General features: G+C 33.5%; 1 protein-coding gene across 1 annotated transcript; it reads right to left on the bottom strand.

Moving 5' to 3' along the window:
* Nucleotides 1-203: 203 nt before the first annotated feature.
* On the bottom strand, nucleotides 204-20,619 carry NMU (neuromedin U). The gene is made up of 10 exons (XM_074229399.1): nucleotides 20,300-20,619; nucleotides 18,496-18,554; nucleotides 14,248-14,295; nucleotides 13,187-13,246; nucleotides 12,227-12,256; nucleotides 11,931-11,981; nucleotides 9,533-9,607; nucleotides 3,957-4,010; nucleotides 1,298-1,333; nucleotides 204-424 (listed from the first exon to the last, which is right to left on the bottom strand). The coding sequence occupies exons 1-9, from the start codon at nucleotides 20,436-20,438 to the stop codon at nucleotides 1,301-1,303; spliced, it is 549 nt and encodes a 182-aa protein (XP_074085500.1). The 5' UTR covers nucleotides 20,439-20,619; the 3' UTR covers nucleotides 204-424; nucleotides 1,298-1,300.
* Nucleotides 20,620-21,535: the final 916 nt, after the last annotated feature.

Below are 21,535 nucleotides of genomic sequence, written 5' to 3'. Positions count from 1 at the left end.
ATTGTGGAAATAGTATTGTCTACCAAATTATGTTCCTACTCATTTGTTTAAAAAAACACTTCATTGATTCTGATCTCTGAAAGTCTGAAAGCACATATATACCTTCATTAGGATGAAATATTAAGATCATTTCTCTATCAGGTGCTTTCATTTCAGCAATAAGAAAATATCAATAAACTGGCAAAAGCAATATTTATGCCATGCAAGAATCACAGTTTTATTAAATACAATTGTTAGTATTCAGCCACTAGGAAATATTTTAAGATGAAATGAAAAAAATTTACATTCTTAATTAAATCTAAAGAGGGCACATTTACATTCCAGGGAATTCTCAGAAATTGTACAATTGATAGGGAATCTTCTTTGAAGGAAAAAAAATGTTCCTCACATCACTATTCCTTCAGCATGAAAGTAGTTCAAAGGTCTACAAGAAAAAGAAATTACAATTAGAGGCTTCATATTAATCATATATATCTGAAACATATCATCAAAGTAAAGAGGAAACAGCTGAGATTTCTTCTTTTCCCTAATATACTTTGAAAAACATCACAGCAGCTGTGTTCATTTTTACATTCACCTGATTATCAAATTGGCAGCTAATGGATAGAGTGTGAAGCACAGAGCATGGGACCCAGAGTCAGGGAGACCTGAGTTCAAATTCAGACTCACTAGCTGGGTAAGCTCTGGGCAAATGTAACCCAGTTTGTCTCAATTTACTGATATGTACAATGAGATGGAAAAGGAAATGACAAACACTCCAGTATTTTCATAAAAAAAACAACCTAAATGGGATCATAAAGAATCAGCTATGACAACAGCAAAATGTCAAAGTACTTAACCACAAAACTTAATTGTACTGTTTAAAGTTCCTTGATGCCATTAGGAGTTATGCATAGAGTCCTTTAAAGGAAATAAATTCTCATTTTTGTACTACATTTGCATTTTAGAATTTATAGGCACTCTTATAAAGTAAATTTAAGTGCCATCTATGAAACCAACATCACTAGAGAGAATTCAAAATCAATGAGATAATTCCCATTACTGTCAATGCAGTCCAAGACTTATATTGGCAAATCAGTCACCTGATTCTGTGGGACTCTTAAGAATGACTGAAGTTCTACTAGTTCCCTTCCTGTCCATGAAAACCCATTTCATAAAGATTCAATGCATAAGTCTTCATACTTTCATACTCACACATTGTTGAACATATTGTAAGACATATATTGATATGATGAAAATAACTTCAATAGAGTTTTTTAAGAACATTTGAACCTGGGTTAAAATATGAAACAAGTACCTTTTAGTGAAAAGTTGTTGACCTTCCATTACGGGGCTAAAAAAAGCAAAGGCAAATTAGAAATTAACTCAATTAACATGATTTCTGTTTTATTCATTTTGAAATTTATTTTATCATTAAAACTTTATAGACTATATCTACAATTTCTTCTGATGATAACAGATAAGTTCAGGATTAGTCAGTTAATTGATAATATATAAGGTGACCCTAAAGTATTAGTGTAGCTTAAAACTTATTAAGGCTTACAGCTGTAGGGGCAGTTAGGTTGCACAGTGGATAGAGCACCAGCCCTGGAGTCATGAGGACATGAGTTCAAATCCTACCTCAGACACTTAATAATTACCTAGTTGTGTGGCCTTGGGCAAACCACTTAACCCCATTGCCTTTCAAAAAAAAAGCTTACAGCTGTGCTAAGATTTTTTGGGACACTCTATATTAAAAAAGCAAGAACTTTGGAAATAGTTTATAGATAGAAGCAACAGCAACAAATGCAAAAACCCATCATTATTGAGAAAATTTTGGAACATACAATGATAAAATACATAATAAAATTCTTAACTTACTCTCAATTGTATTTATTGACCCAAATTCTACATGGATTTAAGAATTTTGGGAAGTTAACTTTCAGTCTATTTGACACACCTGGACTATTACCTAGTTAAATGATATCTTAGTGATCCTAGAGAGTCAATATAACTTTTGTAGGTAAAGAATGTGAATGGTCACAAAGATTTCTTATTTGTAAAGTTCATCTAGCTTTTATGAAAAAAAAATGTGGAACTTATCTTAAGTTTTAAAAAAGTGCCTGACAGTATACTATGTTATTATTGTCTTATTCCTCATTTAAAAAAATCAATTTTAAAAAAGTTATCACTTAAGTCATGATACACAAATTAGTTAACAAATACCCCTAAACAAAGATAAAGATCATGATTCTTCACTTGTGAGAATTTCAGCATTAGAGTATCTGTCATCAAATAGTCTGGCTAAGTCTGAAGAAACTTCTCCCTATGAAGGATTAAAGAGTGATGACTTTTTAGTCACATGAACTCTTCAAGAAAGTCTAAATTCTGGAGGATCAGAGATTCTGTTGCAAGGGAGGGTGTGCTGATACTGAGGAAATAATTTACTCTTGATGTATTACATTCATGGAATTATTCATTCATTACTTACTTTCCATAAGTACCTTAGCTTCACTTATAAATGTGGAGTCAAAGTCAAAAAGTTCACTTGATAAAATGCTATCTTAGTCGTCAAAAGAAACCAGACTTAAACATCTATCCAAGACAGACAATACTCAATCTAGGAAGAAACTAGCTTGTTAGCTCATAATTAGAAAAGACCCTGGTATTTGGTAATTTCTTTCTTTTTCTTTTTTTGAATAATTTAATTTATTTTTAAACTTTCTAATTACATGTAGAGATAGTTTAAAAGATTCATTTTTGCAAAATTTTCTCTCTTCTTTCCCAAGCAATCTGATATGGGTTATATATATATATATATATATATATATATATATATATATGTAATTTCTTAACAAAATGCTTTGATCCTTAACAAGATATTTCCATTTTTATTCAGATATTTAATGTCATAGAGTGGCAACAATGTAGAGAATGGAGATCTAAAAGAGTACAAAAAAAAACTTGTGTGTTGGGGTGGCTAGGTGGTGAAGTGGATAAAGCCCTGGAGTCAGGAGTACCTGGGTTCAAATCCGGTCTCAGACACTTAATAATTATCTAGCTGTGTGGCCTTGGCCAAGCCACTTAACCCTGTTTGCCTTGCAAAACAAAACAAAAAAAACTTTGTGTGTTCAAGACCCTTTACGGAAGTCTACTGACTTTGACCCTAATTAATTAAGACTATTAAGTTTTAACTTTGCATAAGAAAGCTCCCTATGATGCAAAGAAAGTACAAACCCAGTTATCCCCACCTCCACCCCAGATGAATTCTATATAAAAACTTTAGTTCTTTTCCTAATTATCTAGACTGTCTGTCCATGTTATTACTCATATATTATCCTGAGTACATTGAAAGTCAGAGTTGTCATGGAAACAACCAGCCAACTTGATTGTTGAGGATCTCATATTTCTATCCCCATTTCTCTAAATCTATCATGTTAGAAGGAAACTCTAAAGAGAAATCCAGAAAAAATCCCATCAAAATGTTCTATGTTGTTATCTAATAAAGAGAATAAAAAAAATCTTAAAATGGAAACTTAGTCAAAAATTGAAATTAGTACCAATGATTTCATATCTATGTCATATGTATTATATTAAATCTCTTTGATTTCATTGTTCTAGGGTGCTTCTTGGTGAGAAAACTCCCCCCCTCTCTCTTCAGGTTAGCATAGGCTCTGCACCTTATTGTCTTGGAGAACTTCCTAGACCCCCTAAGAAGTACTCAGGATCACACAGCCAGTACATGTCTGAAGCAGGACTTGTACCTAAATCTTCTTGACTTAAGGTCATTTGTCCATCCATGACACCATGCTGCATCTAATATATGTGGATGCATGCAGATATACATATGTATGTATATATACAACATATATATATATACACACACATATATATATAACAGTTTAAAATAAAACTGTTCTCCTTTACAATATTTTAATATTTTCTAACAACTGACAAAAAAAATGACACGATCATACCCTGAATAAAAAGTAACCCCGACTTTGAATTCTTCCAGGTCCTTGGAATTCATTCTAGGAAAAAAAATGACAAATCAAATAACAATAATGAAAGAACCTATTAAAAACAAAATCTAAAATTTAATAAGACAATGAGGGCTATTTTTATTTATTGTATTGTATGTGAAGAGTTTTATATTATAACAGTTTCCCAGAATGTTAAATATAAAATTATTTTCTTCCATATGCAACACAATAGGATTCAGCCTTCGAAAGTGTTTCCAGCTTATACATTCACCTAAGTGAATGACCTAAATGAATTCACCTAAGTGACCCAACAGTCACTGCATAGAAACTAAACCACAGAATGACTTTTGGAAAAAAACCCAAAATTTTAAAGTATGTCTTTAAAAGTACTGTTTACATGTATTCTTATTATTATGGGAACAAAGAAGAGCATTTTATGAAAAGAGCACCAAACTTGGTCTTAGAAGGTCATGCTGCCTGGGTATCCTTGGTTAAATCATTTAATCTCATTTGTAAAAACCAGGGCTTGAAGCAAGATGATCTCTGAGATGCCTTCCTAAACTCAGTCTTATGATTCATGAATGAGGAACAGGATTTTAGAAAAACCTTAAAAATAGATCCCAACAAACAGAAAAAGAACCTGTTATTTTCATAGGAATGTAAATCAAGGCTAATTGACATTGACAATCAAAAAAAATATACTTAGTTTAATAATGTTTCAGCTTACCATCAGAGGATGTTGTGATGTTGTGATTTATTTACATTTTAAAAAAATGATAATGCCAAAGTATATCAAATAGAAACAAAGCAATAAGCTAGATAATAATGCTTATATTTGGAAGCAGTTGTTTGCATAAGGAATGTCTCTAATGCCTTAAAGAGAGGATAACTAAATTTCACACCTTTCATGTAATTGTCTCAAGATGGCAAGAGTCTAAGCCTAAGCTTCCCTAGAATTGTCTCCTTTCCTATTAAACAGTACTATTGCTAACAATGGAATATTAATATTTTCATCAAATCATGTTAATATTGTTAATTAATATTATTATAACTACTAGTATAGCTTGCTTGAAATGCAAAAATTTAGAGAATCCACCCAAAATGCCTAGTTGTACTCCATTTGTGATAGAACATTCCAGGCTCCATTGTTCTGAACAGCCACAGTTGTACACATTATAACTTGACTCTAACATAGAGATGTCATTTTGACTTTCCTTGAAGGACAACAACCAACCAATCAACCAAATCAGCCAATGATCAAAATTATTTAATTTAGAAATGTCATCTTAAATCACAACCCAATTCAATTCTAAGGATTAAAATTCTAAGAAAAGCCTTTGTCTTCTAGTGAAATCCTGAAACCTATTTTTACAGCAAATACATCTTAAATTTTTATTGCTCATATTCATTATCTAGAACTCTCATGGGTGCTTAATGAATAATTAATAGGTAGTAATACATATAAATTGTTTATTTGCATATCATAGAATTTAAAGAGGCAAGAGGCCTCAGTGGCAACCTGGTCAAGTCATGCCTACAAGAATCTTTACTAGAATGTACTTGACAATTGAACGGTCTTCTAATGAGGGAGAACCCACAACTTCTTGCGGCAGTCAATTTATATAACATTTGCAGAATCCTCATTGCTAGGAAACTTTGCTTTGAGATTAAGCCCAAACCAGTCTTTTTTTTTTTTTACTTACACTCATTGCAAGTGGTTCTACTTTTTAGGATTAAATGGAATAAATCCAATTCTGTAGATATACTCTATGAATGTCTCTGTTCAACTACTCTTCCCCATAACAATCCTTCAGGTATTTGAAGACAACTATCATATCCCTGCAGAGTCTTTTATGTTCCAGGTTAAATGTTCTCACTGATCTTAATGACAGGGACTCAAGACACTTTACCATCCTGGACTTTCTCCAGTTAATCTAGTGATCCCCAGAAATGAACACAATATTCCAGACCTTCCAGATCATGATGTAATCTAACCCAGGCAGAGCACAGACTGCTGCCTCCAATTAATGAGGGGACATATTTACACATATTAAAGAAAAGAAACAAGAAAGCAAATTTGTAAATAAAAATATTTATAATTTACCAATTTATAATTAACATAATATCATGGATTCTCAGAACTGCAGATGATCTCAAATATCATCTGGTTCAATTCTTTGCCTTAAGTGTAAATTTCCTTCTACAATATTCTTGACAAAGGGAAACTATCCCCCACATAAAATTGTTAAAGACTCACTATCCCATGGGGAAACCCATTCAGCTTTGGAAAGTTTTAATTTCTAGGAAGCCCATCATTGCCATGACACTCAAATCTACATCTCTCTATGCTTTTAATTCACTGATTTCCCCTTCTCCGAATCAATATATTCCCTCTTTATTTGTGAAAACTCTTCAAATATTTGAGTATAGAAATCTTCAATCCTAGTTCCAGAAACTTCTGTAAATATTAGCCTAGATATTTATCCCAATACCTTCCACTGATCTTTTAATGGCCTAATTTCTACTCCCTCTCACTATCATGGCCTTACACGAATGCCCTATTCTGGAAATGGCTCTAGAGAGCTCCTCTACCTTCCAAATCAATCCATTCTTAGGTTAGAAATCACATACTAAGTATCCAAGAATAAGGGAGATAATCTTTCCATATACTTTAATCAAGAAAGGACAGATTTCTTTTGTTGCTCTGACACTTGCCTCCCTTACAGCTTCTACCTACCATTCCTATATCTTGATTCTATCCTAAAACATAATAGTTATCCTTCCTATTTCAAAGTACACAGAAACGTAAGGCCCTCAAATAGAGATGTCATCTTTAGCTTTCTTTGCATTGGGAAGGGTCTTCTGGAAAAGTTAATCTACAAAGGAAGTTGGTTAATAGAAGTTATAGAGGTTTTAACTGTAGAAGGAGGAAATAAAAGGTAAAGCTTTTGGGTAATCTAAATCTAAGGATGGCAATGGGATAGTACATAATATCTTTTGTGTTTTTTGCAAAGTCACTTGCCCAAGGTCACACAGCTAAGTAAGTTTAAGTGTCCGAGTCTGACTTTGAACTCAGGTCCTCCTGATTCCAGGGCCAGTACTCTATTCACCTAGCTAATATCATATGTAATATCTTAATGTATTCATACATAATCCTTTTTCTCTCCTATTACTCAAGTATTTCAGTTTCTAAATATCTAAACACATGAACTTGGATGATCCAAGTTAAGAAAAGGTTAAGGTGACAAATTAAATACTGTCTTTCCACTTTGTGGAAGTATGCTGAAAACAGCATGAATAAATTGTTAAATTTTCATTTTAAGCATGAACTACAAATGAACAAAAACTATAAGGCAGAACTTGAGATTTTTTTGTTGATTGTCTAGACTTAAAAAAGTTATAGAGATAATGTTGGTAATGCTAATTAAATTAAAAAATGTTTTATGTATACTTTTTATTTAAAATGATTATTAAAAATTTACTAGCATACACCCTGCTTTTAGGGCTCACCACTCCTCTGAGAACTTGTAGATAAGCTAAGATCAATTTAATTTGCTAGCTACCATTGAAAATTTAGATAAACTCCCTAAAAGGCTGGATAACCTTATACTTCATTTTGTTAGTAGAAAAAATGTGATTAAGATAATATTTTGTAACTGAATTATTTTTAACTTTCCTGCATTATAAGAAATTTTCTCCAACCTAGATGGAAAGTTATAAACAAAAAAATGAAACATTGCTCAAGATTTCAAGTTTGAGTATTTTTAGAGTTGCAGAATATTTCTAGAATAAAAATATGTTATGTACTATCATCAATTCCAAAGTTTTAAGTTTCTATATGGTTTCTTTTACACCTGTCTCTCTCTAAAGTATTCAAAAGCTATTTTCTTCCTGAGAATTCATTCTATTGGCAGTTTTTTAAAAACATGTTTAATAAATTGCTTGAGACTTTTTTCATTAAATTGTCTATATTCTAAATGCTAATTTGAAACATCAGTTTGTGGTTAAAAAGAAAAAAGTTTTGATGAAATTATCAGACTGTGACATACTTTTAATGATTCTGGGTAAACTATTCAGACTTAAAGGTAATATTTTAATCTGAGTTCAGTAAAATAATTTAATTAGTTATTTTAAAATTACAGGTTTAGAAATTGAAGAAATGGAATTAAAAATGGAAATTTTGAATAGGTAAAAATATTTCATGATTTGAAACAAAAGTTAATCTGGGGGCAGCTAGGTGGCATGGTGGATAGAGCACTGGCCCTGGAGTCAGGAGGACCTGAGTTCAAATCCAGCCTCAGACACTTAATAATTACCTAGCTATGTGCCTTTGGGCAAGCCACTTAACCCCATTGCCTAGCAAAAACTAAAAAAAAAGTTAATCTAAATAAATATACATTCTATATTTTAAAGTATTTAGAAATGTTCAACTCAGTCATATCTATTTTATATACATATAATTGGCTTTATATATTTTTTGTTAGTTATCTGTGTGAAAATAAGATATTCATGTGAAAATAAGAAAAACATTTACCTTCTTAATTAGTTTCCTAAACTTCATCTCTTCCTACTTTATTCTTAAATAGAATACTGATAATTATTTAGCAGAAATTCAGAGTGAATACAGTTAGAATCCGGGTTCACTCACAGAAAGAAAGTATTGCAATCCTTATTAATAATACTGAAATGATGGATAGAGTATTGGTCCTGAAGTCAGGAAGAATCTTCTTCCTGAGTTCAAATCCAGCTTCCTACACTTGCTAGCTGTGTAACCCTATGCAAGTTGCTTAACCCTTTTTGTGTTAGTTTCTTCCCCTGTAAAATGAGCTGGAGAAGGAAATGGCAAACCACTCCAGTATATTTACCAAAGAAATCCAAATAAGGCTATGAAGAGTCAGACACAACTGTAATGGCTCAACAACAAAATTTTCTAATACCCCTTAAAGAAACTCCACTCTTCATCTCCAGTTTATAGCCTCTATTTATAAAGTGACAGGAGACTTTATTGACTAGGAGCTGCCTTATATGAAATAGCTATCATATCTCATGGTGCTAGATGGGAGATCTTCTTGCTATGAAATACTAGTTGAGTTCCTCTTGGATAAGGGAATCATCATGGCTACAGTAGTTTCATGGTGCTGGACCATGACCTTTCTAAAAATGGAGGACACATGGGGCACAGTGCTAGGAAGGAAACATTTTAGGTTCCTTGAATTTATAAGGATGCTTTGGGGCTCCGTCTGGAAGAATCAAATTGTTTTGGCATTCAAGTGAAACAATATGATGCAATGGAAACAGGAGGTAGAAACCTGTCTCCTGGAACCAATTTTCCCATTAATTTGTTAGATGCTTTTGGGTAGCAACTTCTCTGGCTCTCATTTCCTCACCTGTAAAATGAAGGTGTAGGATTCTATTTTCCGTAAAGTCCATACTATCTCTAAGGGCCTCTGAATTTCTCTAGTATGGGTGTCATATCTAAAGGAATGTTTTCTAAGGACTCCACACTAGAAATCCAAAGACAGAGCTATACCCCAGAGTTAAGATGCAAGCATGCAGTTAATATTACATACGTCCACTTTGAACCTCTTCATTCTTCTCTCATGCAGTTGAGGAACGAGCTGCAGCAAAGGATGGACGACAGACGACTAAGAGGACATGAATACAGACATATGAGCAACCATGATTTCCTGGCCCTGCCCTGCAAAGAATGTTCTTTATTCATTGTGCTTGTTCCTGGGCAGTACTGTACATGGAGAACAAGTAACTAAAGATGTGAATCAAAGTGCTTTCTTTGGAGTGCTTTGCAGTGTAGTAACTTTAATAAATCAATATGGGAAACTGAGCCATAGATTTTGACTGGACAGAAAAAGTTGTTTCCTGAATTTTATTCAGGATAAAGTAAAATGATCATTTAAATCAATTTACTTCTTTAGTTCTGGAAAAGCACCATCTTGTAGTGGAAAGTGTTTTAATTGGTGATTAGGACACCATCAATTCAATAAAACGAACATATTTTGTAATGCATTGTAAGACAATGTTAAGTATTGAGACTACAGATACAAAAATGATGCAGTACCTGCCTTCAAGGATCTTATATTTTGCTTGTCTTAGATCTCACACTAAACTAGCAAGTTATTTCCTTCTCAATTTCTTCATCTATAAAATGAAAGAACTGAACTAGATGAATTCTCTAGCTCAAATAAATAACAACATGAGGAAATATTTCCCTAATATCTGCAGACATCTGTGGCAACTACAATGATCAAGTGGTATTGGGTCATTACTGTTGTTGCAATTATAAAACCTGGCCATTTCCTTACAAACTTATTCTCAGAAAGATGAGTTGGAATCTAATAAAATAAAAGTCAGTGAGAAATGAAGATTCCTTTTACACTGAAAAATGGTTCCCTGGCAACACATAGTATTGACACATTTTGCATCTGGTATTTAAATTGAAGCAACTGAACAAGACCACAGTGGATATAAAAAGGACAGTGATTGGGTATAGGTGAAAAGTGGGTTGTGCTTTTTCAGAATGCTAAAAGGAAAGAAATGCAAATACCTCCGAAACAAATATATAATTGGACTTCATTTAAAGACATTGACTAAAACTTAGTTCATTCACTAAGGTCAAGTTCACTCACAAAAAGAAAATATTGCAATCCTTATATAAAATATTAGACATGCCATAATTTATCATACTCATTTAGATACTTTCTAGAATAACAGCATCATAATTTTCATCTTTGAATATTTAATGTACTAAATATTTAAAAGAATGAATCATTTAGCTCAAAATTCTTTATGCTACCACTCTTAATTTTTTAAAATGTAGATATTTAGAATACACTGGGCTCTAGATTTAGCTCTTAAATTGCATTTTAGTTGGATACTGAGAAAGTCCATTAACTCAGAGCTCTTGTTGATGCATTTAAAAAATGCAACTAAGGCAAGCATATTTTATTTTAATGCAAAGGTTTTTTAAGTATTTACAAAAAAAGGTTGAAATTGGTTATTTTTAAAATTAACTTGAACCTCAAAAGAATCTGAATTCCACATACAGTTCTCTTAGTCATCTGAGAGAGATTTCTCCCATAACTACCTAAGTAGTAACTGAATATTTATTTAGGAACAAAGGAGAATCTGTATCTAGATGATTTCTTTCCATTTTGAAAAATATCACTTTTAAATGATTCTAAACATATGTCACTCATAAAAGTAGCTAGTCATTTAGAAAAAAGATATTTCTTTTAGAATTTTTTATTAAGTCATGACAATATAATAAGACCTAGCATGGCTTAAGGATTAGAGAACTGATCTTGAATCAGGAGACCTGGGTTCAGGTTTTCCCTATAATACTGGTTTAAAGACCCTGGGCAAGTTGCTTGCTCTTTTGGAGAATCTTAAGGATTTTAAATTGAAGAGTACCTGCAAATCCACATTTATAGAGGAAGTTCCCTATCCTAATAAAATCCCAGGTCCAGATGAAATATTGTGTCTAATAATATTAGCATGTTATCACTAATGACATTTAAAGGTAGTTTTAATAATAATAAAACAGTGTTAAGTTGGTGTATAAGATAAAGAATTAACCTTGGAGACAAGGAGACCTTTTACTTTCTACGTCTGACACATTTGTGTCAGTAAGTTAGAGATAACTCTCTAAGACTATAACTTACACCTCTGTTGCCAATTTGTCTCGACAGAGTTTTCACACAAGGAGTTCCCTACAGAGATCAAACTGCTTCTTTTGACTAAAACAAAACAAAACAAAACAAATCTATATTTTTATAGCATGTAGTACATATATACATTTAATTTGGAATATAATATATTAAATATATCATTTGTAATACTCAATGAATTTGTATACAATTTGCTCATTTTTAGATAAACTTCTAAAACTGGAATATATTTTTTTGTAATGAGCATAAATAATTGCTCATAAGAAGTAGCTTTTCTACTTACCATAATATCTGAGTTGCCCAAATTATGTGTCTTAGAATAATGAAATAAGAACTGTTTGAAAAAAAGGAAAAATGGGATTTTACTACAAAAATTAAAGATTATATATATATTTTCCAATAAATATATATATTTAATTTACATTAATTTTAGAAATATATTTATTCAGGGACACCCTATATACATACACAAATGAACTTACAGACATGCCATGTCCCAAAAGTCTTAGCACAGTTTTATACTTTTTAATTGGAACACTTTGTATATGTACATATGAGAATAAATGAAAATCACCTTACCCTTTTGGTATTATCCTTTTCATCTGATTCCTGTGAGAAGACACAGTATATATTTACATATTCAAAACATGCATGCATTTGTGGTTGGAAGTGTCTTAATCTAGGAGACTGTATAAAAAGTTTATTAAATAATCTTTACAACTAAATATTTAGAGCTAAATGTATTTTCTTTGTTATTTTTCTTGCCAATGTTTGGTGTTTCTCTTTATTAATTGTCTATAATGATTCCCCATTTCTTTTCTAATGTTGCTGTTGGGTTGTCTCAGTCATATCTGACTCCCTGAAACCCAATTTTTGGGTTTTCTTGGCAGAGATACTGAAATCATTTCTTTCTGCAGCTCATTTTATAGATAAGGAAACTGATGTAAGCAGGGTTAAGTCATTTGCCCAGGGCCACACAGCTAGTAAGTCTCAGGCTGGATTTGAATGCAGGCCCTCTTGACCCTACTGCCAGCACTCTATCCACTTTGCCAACTAGCTCCCCTGTTTCTTTTCTAAGAGATGAAGGCAAAGTTGAATACTGACAGTATAATTTGGTGTTATTTATAGTCTTAGTATATTTGTAAACAATAAACTTCATTGATCCATTGTGTTAACTGGCATGTTGGGCTATGGTACCTTCGAATTGAATCAAGGAAATGAATAAGTAGAATGTAACCCAATTAATCAAAGGGAAAGATAGCTGAAGAACTTTTTCATTATTGCTATGGGGGGAGGGAATAACTAGATAAGAGGAAAAACCTAAAGCTAATTTATCAGCCCAGAGGATAAAGATATTTATTCTTTATTTCATTTTCAACTTTTTCCCCCTGTCTCTCCTGATACTAAACTTTCACTTTACAATGAGGAAATTATGTCGTATGGGTATAAGAGAATTGGGCTGTTTTCTTCTAGTTTGAATTCTATGAGTTGACTAGGTAATTAGTTTCCAAAGTAAAATATATTTTTAACTTAAATTACCTGTGCTTTTGGTAAAATTCCCATAATCATATAGCAAAGCTCTTCCAGTTCACTGGATACCTAGAAGAAATTTTTAGAAAACCCAGACATTAGGGGCTAAATTTGTCAATTGACTATATATATATATGTATATATATACATATATATATATATATTACAAAGTATATATTATTTAGTCCTAGGAGCAAACTGAGATCTGATTAACAAAGGTAGTGTTCTTCTCATAGCCCATCTAGATTTTCCTAAGATGCTTTTAGTTTATCTGATGATAACAACTTGGCTCCTGGAAGAACTATCTCCCATCCAATCAAAACACACTTGTATAGCATCTGGAATGACCTGTCCATCTCTGATCTGATAATTTTATGACAAATTATTTTAAAGTAAGTTTCTTTTGTCTCTAAATACCTTCCAGTGATCCAGAAAAAAGAAAGAAAGAATTAATCAGAGGATAGATGATAACTTGAGGAAAAAATTATCTTTGAGGTTGGAAGAACATGGAATAACACGATCATTGTCCAAATATAGGTCACACTTCGATTTATCCAGAACTGATATATAAATGAATGTGGATTTTAATCAACTTTGTTTTTCAGGGAATTTGTTCCCCCCCCCTTTTCTTAGAGATCTCATTATAGTCTATATTTTAGACTATCTTATATTCAGACAAATATAATAACATTTTTAACAGTTATAATTACATGCGAATTATAATGTATAAAGATAAAGTGGGGAGAGGGGGAGTATTTTTAGTTGTTTTCTTTCATGTGACTTCTCTACAAGTTTCTTAATGACAATTTTTTTGCTTCTACCCCTAGAAAGTTGAGTCATGGGAAAACATGAAAATAGATGGAATATTGAGCACAAATATCATATTCTTGTTTTCAAGAAAGTTTTCCCATTATTAAATAAGTAGTAAGTATTTTAACTACTGACATTAACAGTTGTACAAAGGAGATGATGATATATCTGCTGCTTGGTGCTTTGAAGCAAATATTATAAATTGCATTATAAACAAATATACAATAAACAAATATCAAGCACTCAGTAGCTGAATTTACCTGAGGCTGAGAGTCCACAGACAGGAAACCTGAACATGCATTATCTAGCTGTAAAAATAGGTATATGAGTTAGAATCTGAGCTATCAGACTACCAGAGAATATGACAATCAGTTAAAAAGATTCATCTAGAAGATTTAAAATTGTAAAGTCACTTATTTACTGACTACTATATATTTCCTGAAGTTCCACGGCACTTCAGGCAATGGATGTTAGGAAGGCCCTTTTGAAATCTTGTACATCAGAGCTCTATAATACTCCAGTATTAGGTAAAATATATCAGCAGATAGCTAATTATTTGTAAAGCCTTAGAGAAATCTTCAAAAGCAGTAAAGCCATATATTACATATAGAGATATTCCAAATTCGATTCCCTGAGCTGTAATGACTGAATGTGTTTATGGCTATGTTCATATATACACACATATATGATATACATACACATAAGTAAGTCAATAAACATTAAGTGCTCACTTTATGCTACTCATTGGGTTAAACACTGGAGATGCAAAGTAAGTAAATGTTCTTATTTTCAAGGGGCTCACAATATAATAGCAGAGACAACATGCACACAAGTATATAAAATCAAGGTTTAAAGGATAAATTGGAAATAATTTCAGGAGGCACTAGAATTAAGGTCAGATTTTTGGTGGGATTTGAAGGAAGCTAGAAAGTGACAATGTGAAAGGAGAGTATTCCAAGTATGGAATAAAGTCAATGAAAATCCCTTGAGTCAAGCAATGAAATACCTTGGTTGAGGAAGTAAAAGGAAGAATCTAGAAAAACGAGCGCTAACCCTTTTATATGATATCAGAATTATAAGAAAGATTAGATGAAGCTTTCCTATATTATGATTTGTGAACAGTTATTTTAAATAACTTTATACACTTTAAACTTAGTTGATAGGGAGAAAAACCATTCAAACTGTATAGGTTGATATGTTTAAAGGTAATTTATATCCTAGAAATAAGCCAAGTAGAAGAAACAAGTTGATAGGATAAAAAATAAAATTAGATATATGTAACCTTATGATTTGTGTCTATGATGAAATACCTATAAGTTAAATTGTCCAAATAATTATATATTATGCTTTAATTTGTTACTGTCTGTTAGTTTAAGAAATTAAAAGGAAAGTTATTACTTCAAACAGAAGTTTTTATAATAATTTTTCAATTTATTTTGCATTTCTTCTAGTATGATCTTTAAAAAATTGTTAAATAATACCAATAGAGCTATGGATGATTTCAAAATAATACATGTGTTGTTGGCATATATTTATTCCTACTATGTATGTTAATCATGTTTATTATTCTACTTACAAATTTTTCTTAAGAATATATTTCTAGTTTGTGTTCTGATTTGCCTTCATTTTATGTGTGTGTGTGTGTGTGTGTGTGTGTGTGTGTGTGTGTGTGTGTATATATATGTATATATATATATATATATATCATTCTAAGTTCTTTGAATTTCTCTACTTTTAAAATTATTCTGAAGTCAAATATGTTCTATTTATAGTCTCTTTTCAGGAATATTGGAAAGAATTATTCCAAATGTTATCAATTATACCAGAATGATATTTAAAAATAACAGTGAATGAAAGTTTTAGGTCTTCTCAGCCATACAGTGATCAAAGACAGTTCTAAAAGACTTGAGATGGAAAATGACATCCACACCTAGATGAAGATCAAAGCACACTATTTTTCACTTTTTTTATTTGTTTTTTTGTTTTTCAATTTTCCTTTTGTTCTGATTCTTCTTTCACAGCATGACTAATATGGGAATATGTTTAACATAATTATACACATATAATCTATATCAGATCTCATATTGTCTTGGGAAGAGTAGAGGAAAGAGGAAGGAGAAAATTTTTACAAAAATGAACATTAAAAACTATCTCTACATGTAGTTGAAAAAATACTATATTAGAAAATGAAAATATATAATAGTGATACTAAACATGTGATTCAAAGTAATCAAAGAAAATAAAAAGGGAGACATATTACAAAAATATAGCAGCTTTTTTCATAAAACTTCAAATGAAAGGGGTACCCATCAATTGGAGGGTTAGAAAAATTACATGTTAATGCAATGTAGCATTGCACTGTAAAAATGTCAAAATGTGTAAGAGAAAACCAGGAAGAACTATATGAACTGATGAAGTCAAAAGAACTGAAACACAAGAATAATCTACATAATAACATTTAAAAAGAAAATTTTTTAAAGAATTAAAAACTCTAAAAATGTACTGGAAACTCTGATTCCAGAGTAACAAAGATGAAGCATTCTACATATCTCCTGAGAGAGGTGATAGACTTAAAATGCAAAATGAAGCATATGTTTTTGTACATGGTCAATAGGAAAATTTGTTTTTTCTTTACTCTCTCTCTCTCTCTCTCTCTCTCTGGTGGTAGTTGAAGTTGTTGATATTCAATGGGGAAAGAAGTGAGAAAAATTGAAAAAGTAGTAAAATCAAATTAAAAATAGTGTAAATAGAATACAAAGAAACATAAGCAAATGAAAACAGTGCCCCACTGTCTGATAAAGATGAAAATATAAATTACATGAGGATAAACTCCCCTTTCTGGGACAAGATCTATTAGGAAAATTAGAAAAAAGTTAGGAAGAATTGAGGTTTAGACCAATATCTTATCCAAAATGCCATAAGCTTAAAAATGGATATTCAACATGAATATTATAAAAAATTAGAAAAGGTATTGTTTCTAACTATGAGTAAGGGAAAGTTTTTAACCATCCAGGAATAGAGGAGATTTTTAAAAAGGCATTGGACAATACAGTTACATTTTAAAACTCCTGCATGAATTAAATCAATGAAAGCAGAAGTGAAACCACAGAAATAAATGCGTCAAACTGATAAAAAATGATGTCCAAGTTTTATATAAAAGTAACACAGACATATAATAAATTCAATTACTCTCAAGTTGGAACATAAAAGATTATTCAATTACTATAAAGATATCAACTAGTGAGTTAATTTTCAAAAGAATTGCAAACTATAAACATTTGGGAAAATGCTATGAAATGCTAAGTGTAAAATAAATACAAACTGAGATAATAGATTTTACTTCAAACCTGCAAATCAGCAAAGATGATATAAAATGAGAAAATTTAATATTGACAGTGCTATGGGAAGACAGGCACAACAATACACTGTTGGTGTATTACAGCCTAGCTATGAATTGTTCTAAACATTTTGGATTCAAATTTGGAATTATCTAAGAAGTGACTAAATTCTCATATCCTCTGTTCTTGTGATTCCACTTCTGGGAATATATCACCAAGAGTGTTCTAGAAAAAGATGCCATGTATACCAAATTATTCATGGTAGCAAAGAACTGGAAATAGAGTACATATCAGTTGGAGAATGGCTGAAGAAACATTGTTCTAGGAAATAAGGTAATATTTTACAATACGAAATGGCTAATGTGAGGAATTCAGAGAAACATGGGAAGCATTCAGGGTGAAATAAGTATATATATGTGTTATGTATCTATTTAATATATATATATATATATATATATTATATTCTTGTTTTATACTTGTTGTCATTTTTGAGTTGTCTGATTATTTGTGACCCCAAATTGAATTTTCTTGGAAAAGATACTGGAGAGGTTTGTCATTTCCTTCTCCAGCTCATTTTACAGTTGAGTAAACTGAAACAGTGTTAAAAATCTTGCTTGTAAGTCACACAGATTGTAAGTGTATAAAGTTAGATTTGAATTTAGGAAGCAGAGTACCTGACTCAGGCCTAGTACCTTGATCCATTGTGCTACATATACACACACACAAATAAACACATGCATCCACACCTACACAATAGCAATATAAATTAAAAGATTTTTAATTGATTGAAATATCATTAAATGAAGACTTTGACTAATTGAGCAAACTAATGATAGTTCTGGACAATAGATACATTCATTTTTTGTTATAGCACAGAAGCTTGCCAGGGCAAAATGTTGATTTTTTTTTGTCAGATGTAGTTATTTGGTATGTGTTTTACTTAATTATCTTTGTTTTAAGAGGAGTTTTGATGAAAGTGTGGGCATGTAAATGTAAAAGTTATAAACTTATTAAAACAGAAAATTACCATTTTCTAGCTCTCAGTTATGATACTATATTTTTTGGTTTTTCATTTTTAAATTATTGGGGGGGGCAGGGATTACATTAAAATTTGTCTTTAAAAATCTGAGTGAGAACTTTAAAGGGAGAAAGGATATAATTTTTTTTTACCTCGTTCCATAGCTGTAACTCTTTGTCTGTTTGTATTGCCAAAGGTGATACTGGAACACCTGAAAATAAAAGCAACCTAGTTTTAGAGTCACTTGTTTCCAAGTGATTTGTTCAGACTTATGTAATCTATGTGGTCTGATTTAGAAATTTGAACCAGGTTTTTCTGGTGTGCAAGCTGGCTCCCTAGTTTCTATATCACAAGGTCTCTATCGCTAGAAACTACTGATATATAGCACTTTTTTTTTTTAAAGAAAGAGTGCTCCAATTACTTTTAACTGTCCTTAAGATTTCAGGATCCAAGGGCTTTTAGATCTTTAGTTATCAGGGATTTCCAGAGGGCAGTATACCTCTGCCCTTCTGACTAATGATTAACCAAGGATAATAATCAATATTTATATGATGTTTTAATTCTTTGTTTTATATATGTAAAACATCATTTGATACGGCATTACTCCTGGTAAAATAGTCCAGAAAGCATTATCCTCATTTTGCAGATGACGAGATTGAGGCTTAAAGGGCTCAGGAAGGTTAGACAACTTGCCCAAAGTAACACAGGCAGCAGAGGGAGAATTTTAATCCAGGTCCTCTGGTGGCAGAATCGTTTCTCTTTCTACTGTAACCACTTACTTAGCTGTGGGACCTTGGATAAATAACTTGCCTCTTCTGAGGTCAGTAACATGCAGGATCTTCTTGGAGAAAGCTGCACTAAGACTTTGGGGATACCCTGTACAGATAGCAAAGCTAAGCCAGTTTTCTCAATTTTCCTATTCAGCTAGAATCTAGTGCTGGTCAGAGAGGGGCAAAATAAGTTTTCTAAAATAAGTGCTATATATAAGATGAGGTGATGAGAAAGAGATACACACACAGAGATAGAGAGACAGACACAGAAGCAGAGATAAACAGAAAAGGAGAGGGTAAGTGAGGGAGGAAGAGCGCTTTTTTTGAATATTTTCTGATCATAAAGACTGAAAATCGGGAGACAGAACCTGTGGGTTTCCCTCTCCAAGCCTGTATTTATTTCCCAGCTTTTACTCCTCTTGAATTTACAGGAGAATAAAAACTGCACCATTTCTCTACTCCTCCACTTGCGACTCCTTCCCTCCCCACCTTTCCAAACAAATGGCCAAGCATCGTTACTCTCTGATTTGCCAAGACTGAGAGCCCTAAGCCACACCCCCGATGCCGGGATGGAGAGCATAGGTGTTCGGGGAGCTCAGGTATCACACATTGCTGTCATCTTATTGCACACTAAAGGAGTGCTCCTGCACGGAATCCACCAAAGCTTTCCGCATTTGGAGAGGGTCCTCGCTTACTGCTGAAGGGCACGAGAGCGCACTCCTCTGCAAACTCAAGCATGCTAGACCTTAGTGACCGCGGCAAAGGAAGGTGGGAGAATCCTGGGGATGAGAAAGCATCCTCATGTTCGGGCTGCGCGGATGGGAGGAGTCGGCACACAGACCACCGAAGATCATCTAAGTAAGGACAGAGGGAGGCTTAAAATGGACTTTGCCCCCGTGTGTGTTTGAACTCAAAAATAATCTCCGAAATTCCTTCCAGCTACATAGTTTTAGAACCATCAAGTAGAATGGGAGAAAGGGAAGTGGGAGGCAACGGATGGAGAAGAAAGGACGGCTGGAGTAGAAGAGGAAAGGGACGAGTGATTTCGTGAGCCCCTTCTCTGTGTAGGGGGAGAGAGGATGGGGACTCGAGTTCCTCCATCTGCCCTCCTGGCTGGCTCTTCAAGGGCTCCAGGACTGGACTGGCTGAACAGGGGGACTGAAGAAGAGGGGGGCAGGTTCCTTACCTTGGCAGACGCACGCCCAGGAAGCGAGGAGCAGCAGGAGGAGGGGAGCAGCTGGCCTCCCACATCCCAAGAGCTGTCTCTCAGCCTTGGGGTAGGCAGACAGCGGAGGCAGCCCACGGCAGCTGGGATCCCTGGGCATCCTTGAGTTTTCTCGCTGCCCAGATAGGCGTGCTGGGCTGTGGATCTCTCCAGCAGAGCACGTCTGGGCTCCCCAAGTTCCCCTGGTGGATTCAGCGTCCTGGGAGCACCTGTTCCGTGCTTCCCACGGTGGAGCTGCCGGTCTGAGACTTCTTCTCTCTCCAAACTTTTAAATCTCCAGAGCCGGGGGGCCGAACCTGCTCTGAGCCTCTTGGAGCGCGTCACCCGCCAGCTGCCACCTCTCCTCCGCCCTCCGCCTCCGGTCCACTTCCTCGCGTCACCCTTTTAGCCTCTGTCCCTGCGTCAGTTCTGTTTGATAGAGTCCTGCCTGACCTGGTCTCCAGGGCAAGTTGCCTCTAGGCGGAGCAGCCCACTTGACTGTAGACTCAAGGTTTCTCCTTTCTTCTCTAGTTCTTTTCCCTCCCCTCCCCTTTATCCCCTCTGAATCCTAGAATATAGATTTGTATTAAAACAATAATTTTAAACTTTTCCATCTCTGACTCCCACAGGAGAGAGGGAGGAAGAGAAAGTCACAATGATGGTAAACCATTCCCAAATGATTTTTGATGAAGACTGTGCCTAGAGATTCTTAATGGTGACGACAAATCAATTTCCTGTGAGGATTTGAAGACCAGCTAGTTCTTATAAAAATAGAGGCGGGGGGTGGATTTGGAAACAGCAGTGAAAGACCCCTCACTTCTTTCCCAGCTTTCTTTTGGATGGACACATTTAGAAAATGATGGGACCTAGAAAAAAACAGACATGTACTTCTCCCAATTAGAATGTCCCCTCAGAGTCAGGTCTCCTAATAGATTTACTCACTTTCTTCTCCTGTTCCTTCTCTTTTTGCTACACCTTACTGCTCAGGGTAACTATTTTTAGATGCTAAATTCTAAATTTTTTTAACGACGTTCTCCCAATACCTCTGCCATTCTCCCCAGTTCATCTACTGTTCCAGTGTGATCAGGTGCAGGAAATTGAATTTTTGCCAGGTCCACACCCATGGTGGGTACTATCTGAAGCCTTAAATTAGATATGACTTTCTCCTATTCCTGACAAAAAAGGGAAACAAAGAGGAAAGAGTAATCAGAATCTCTT

This window comes from Macrotis lagotis, chromosome 3 (assembly GCF_037893015.1).
Source record: "Macrotis lagotis isolate mMagLag1 chromosome 3, bilby.v1.9.chrom.fasta, whole genome shotgun sequence".
Taxonomy (NCBI): Eukaryota; Metazoa; Chordata; class Mammalia; order Peramelemorphia; family Peramelidae; genus Macrotis; species Macrotis lagotis.
The sequence above is the reverse complement of the archived record's forward strand: the minus strand, read 5'-3'. Positions and strand labels throughout refer to the sequence as shown.

Bases quoted from the DNA above. Each gene is read 5' to 3' on its own strand.
- NMU (XM_074229399.1), bottom strand. From the start codon at position 20,438: ATGCCCAGGGATCCCAGCTGCCGTGGGCTGCCTCCGCTGTCTGCCTAC. The intron at 9,608-11,930 runs GTAAGTAGAAAA...ATGTCCTCTTAG, and splicing joins TGGGCAACTCAGATATTATG to TCGTCTGTCGTCCATCCTTT. The intron at 1,334-3,956 runs GTATGATCGTGT...TGCTTTTTTTAG, and splicing joins GGGGTTACTTTTTATTCAGG to CCCCGTAATGGAAGGTCAAC.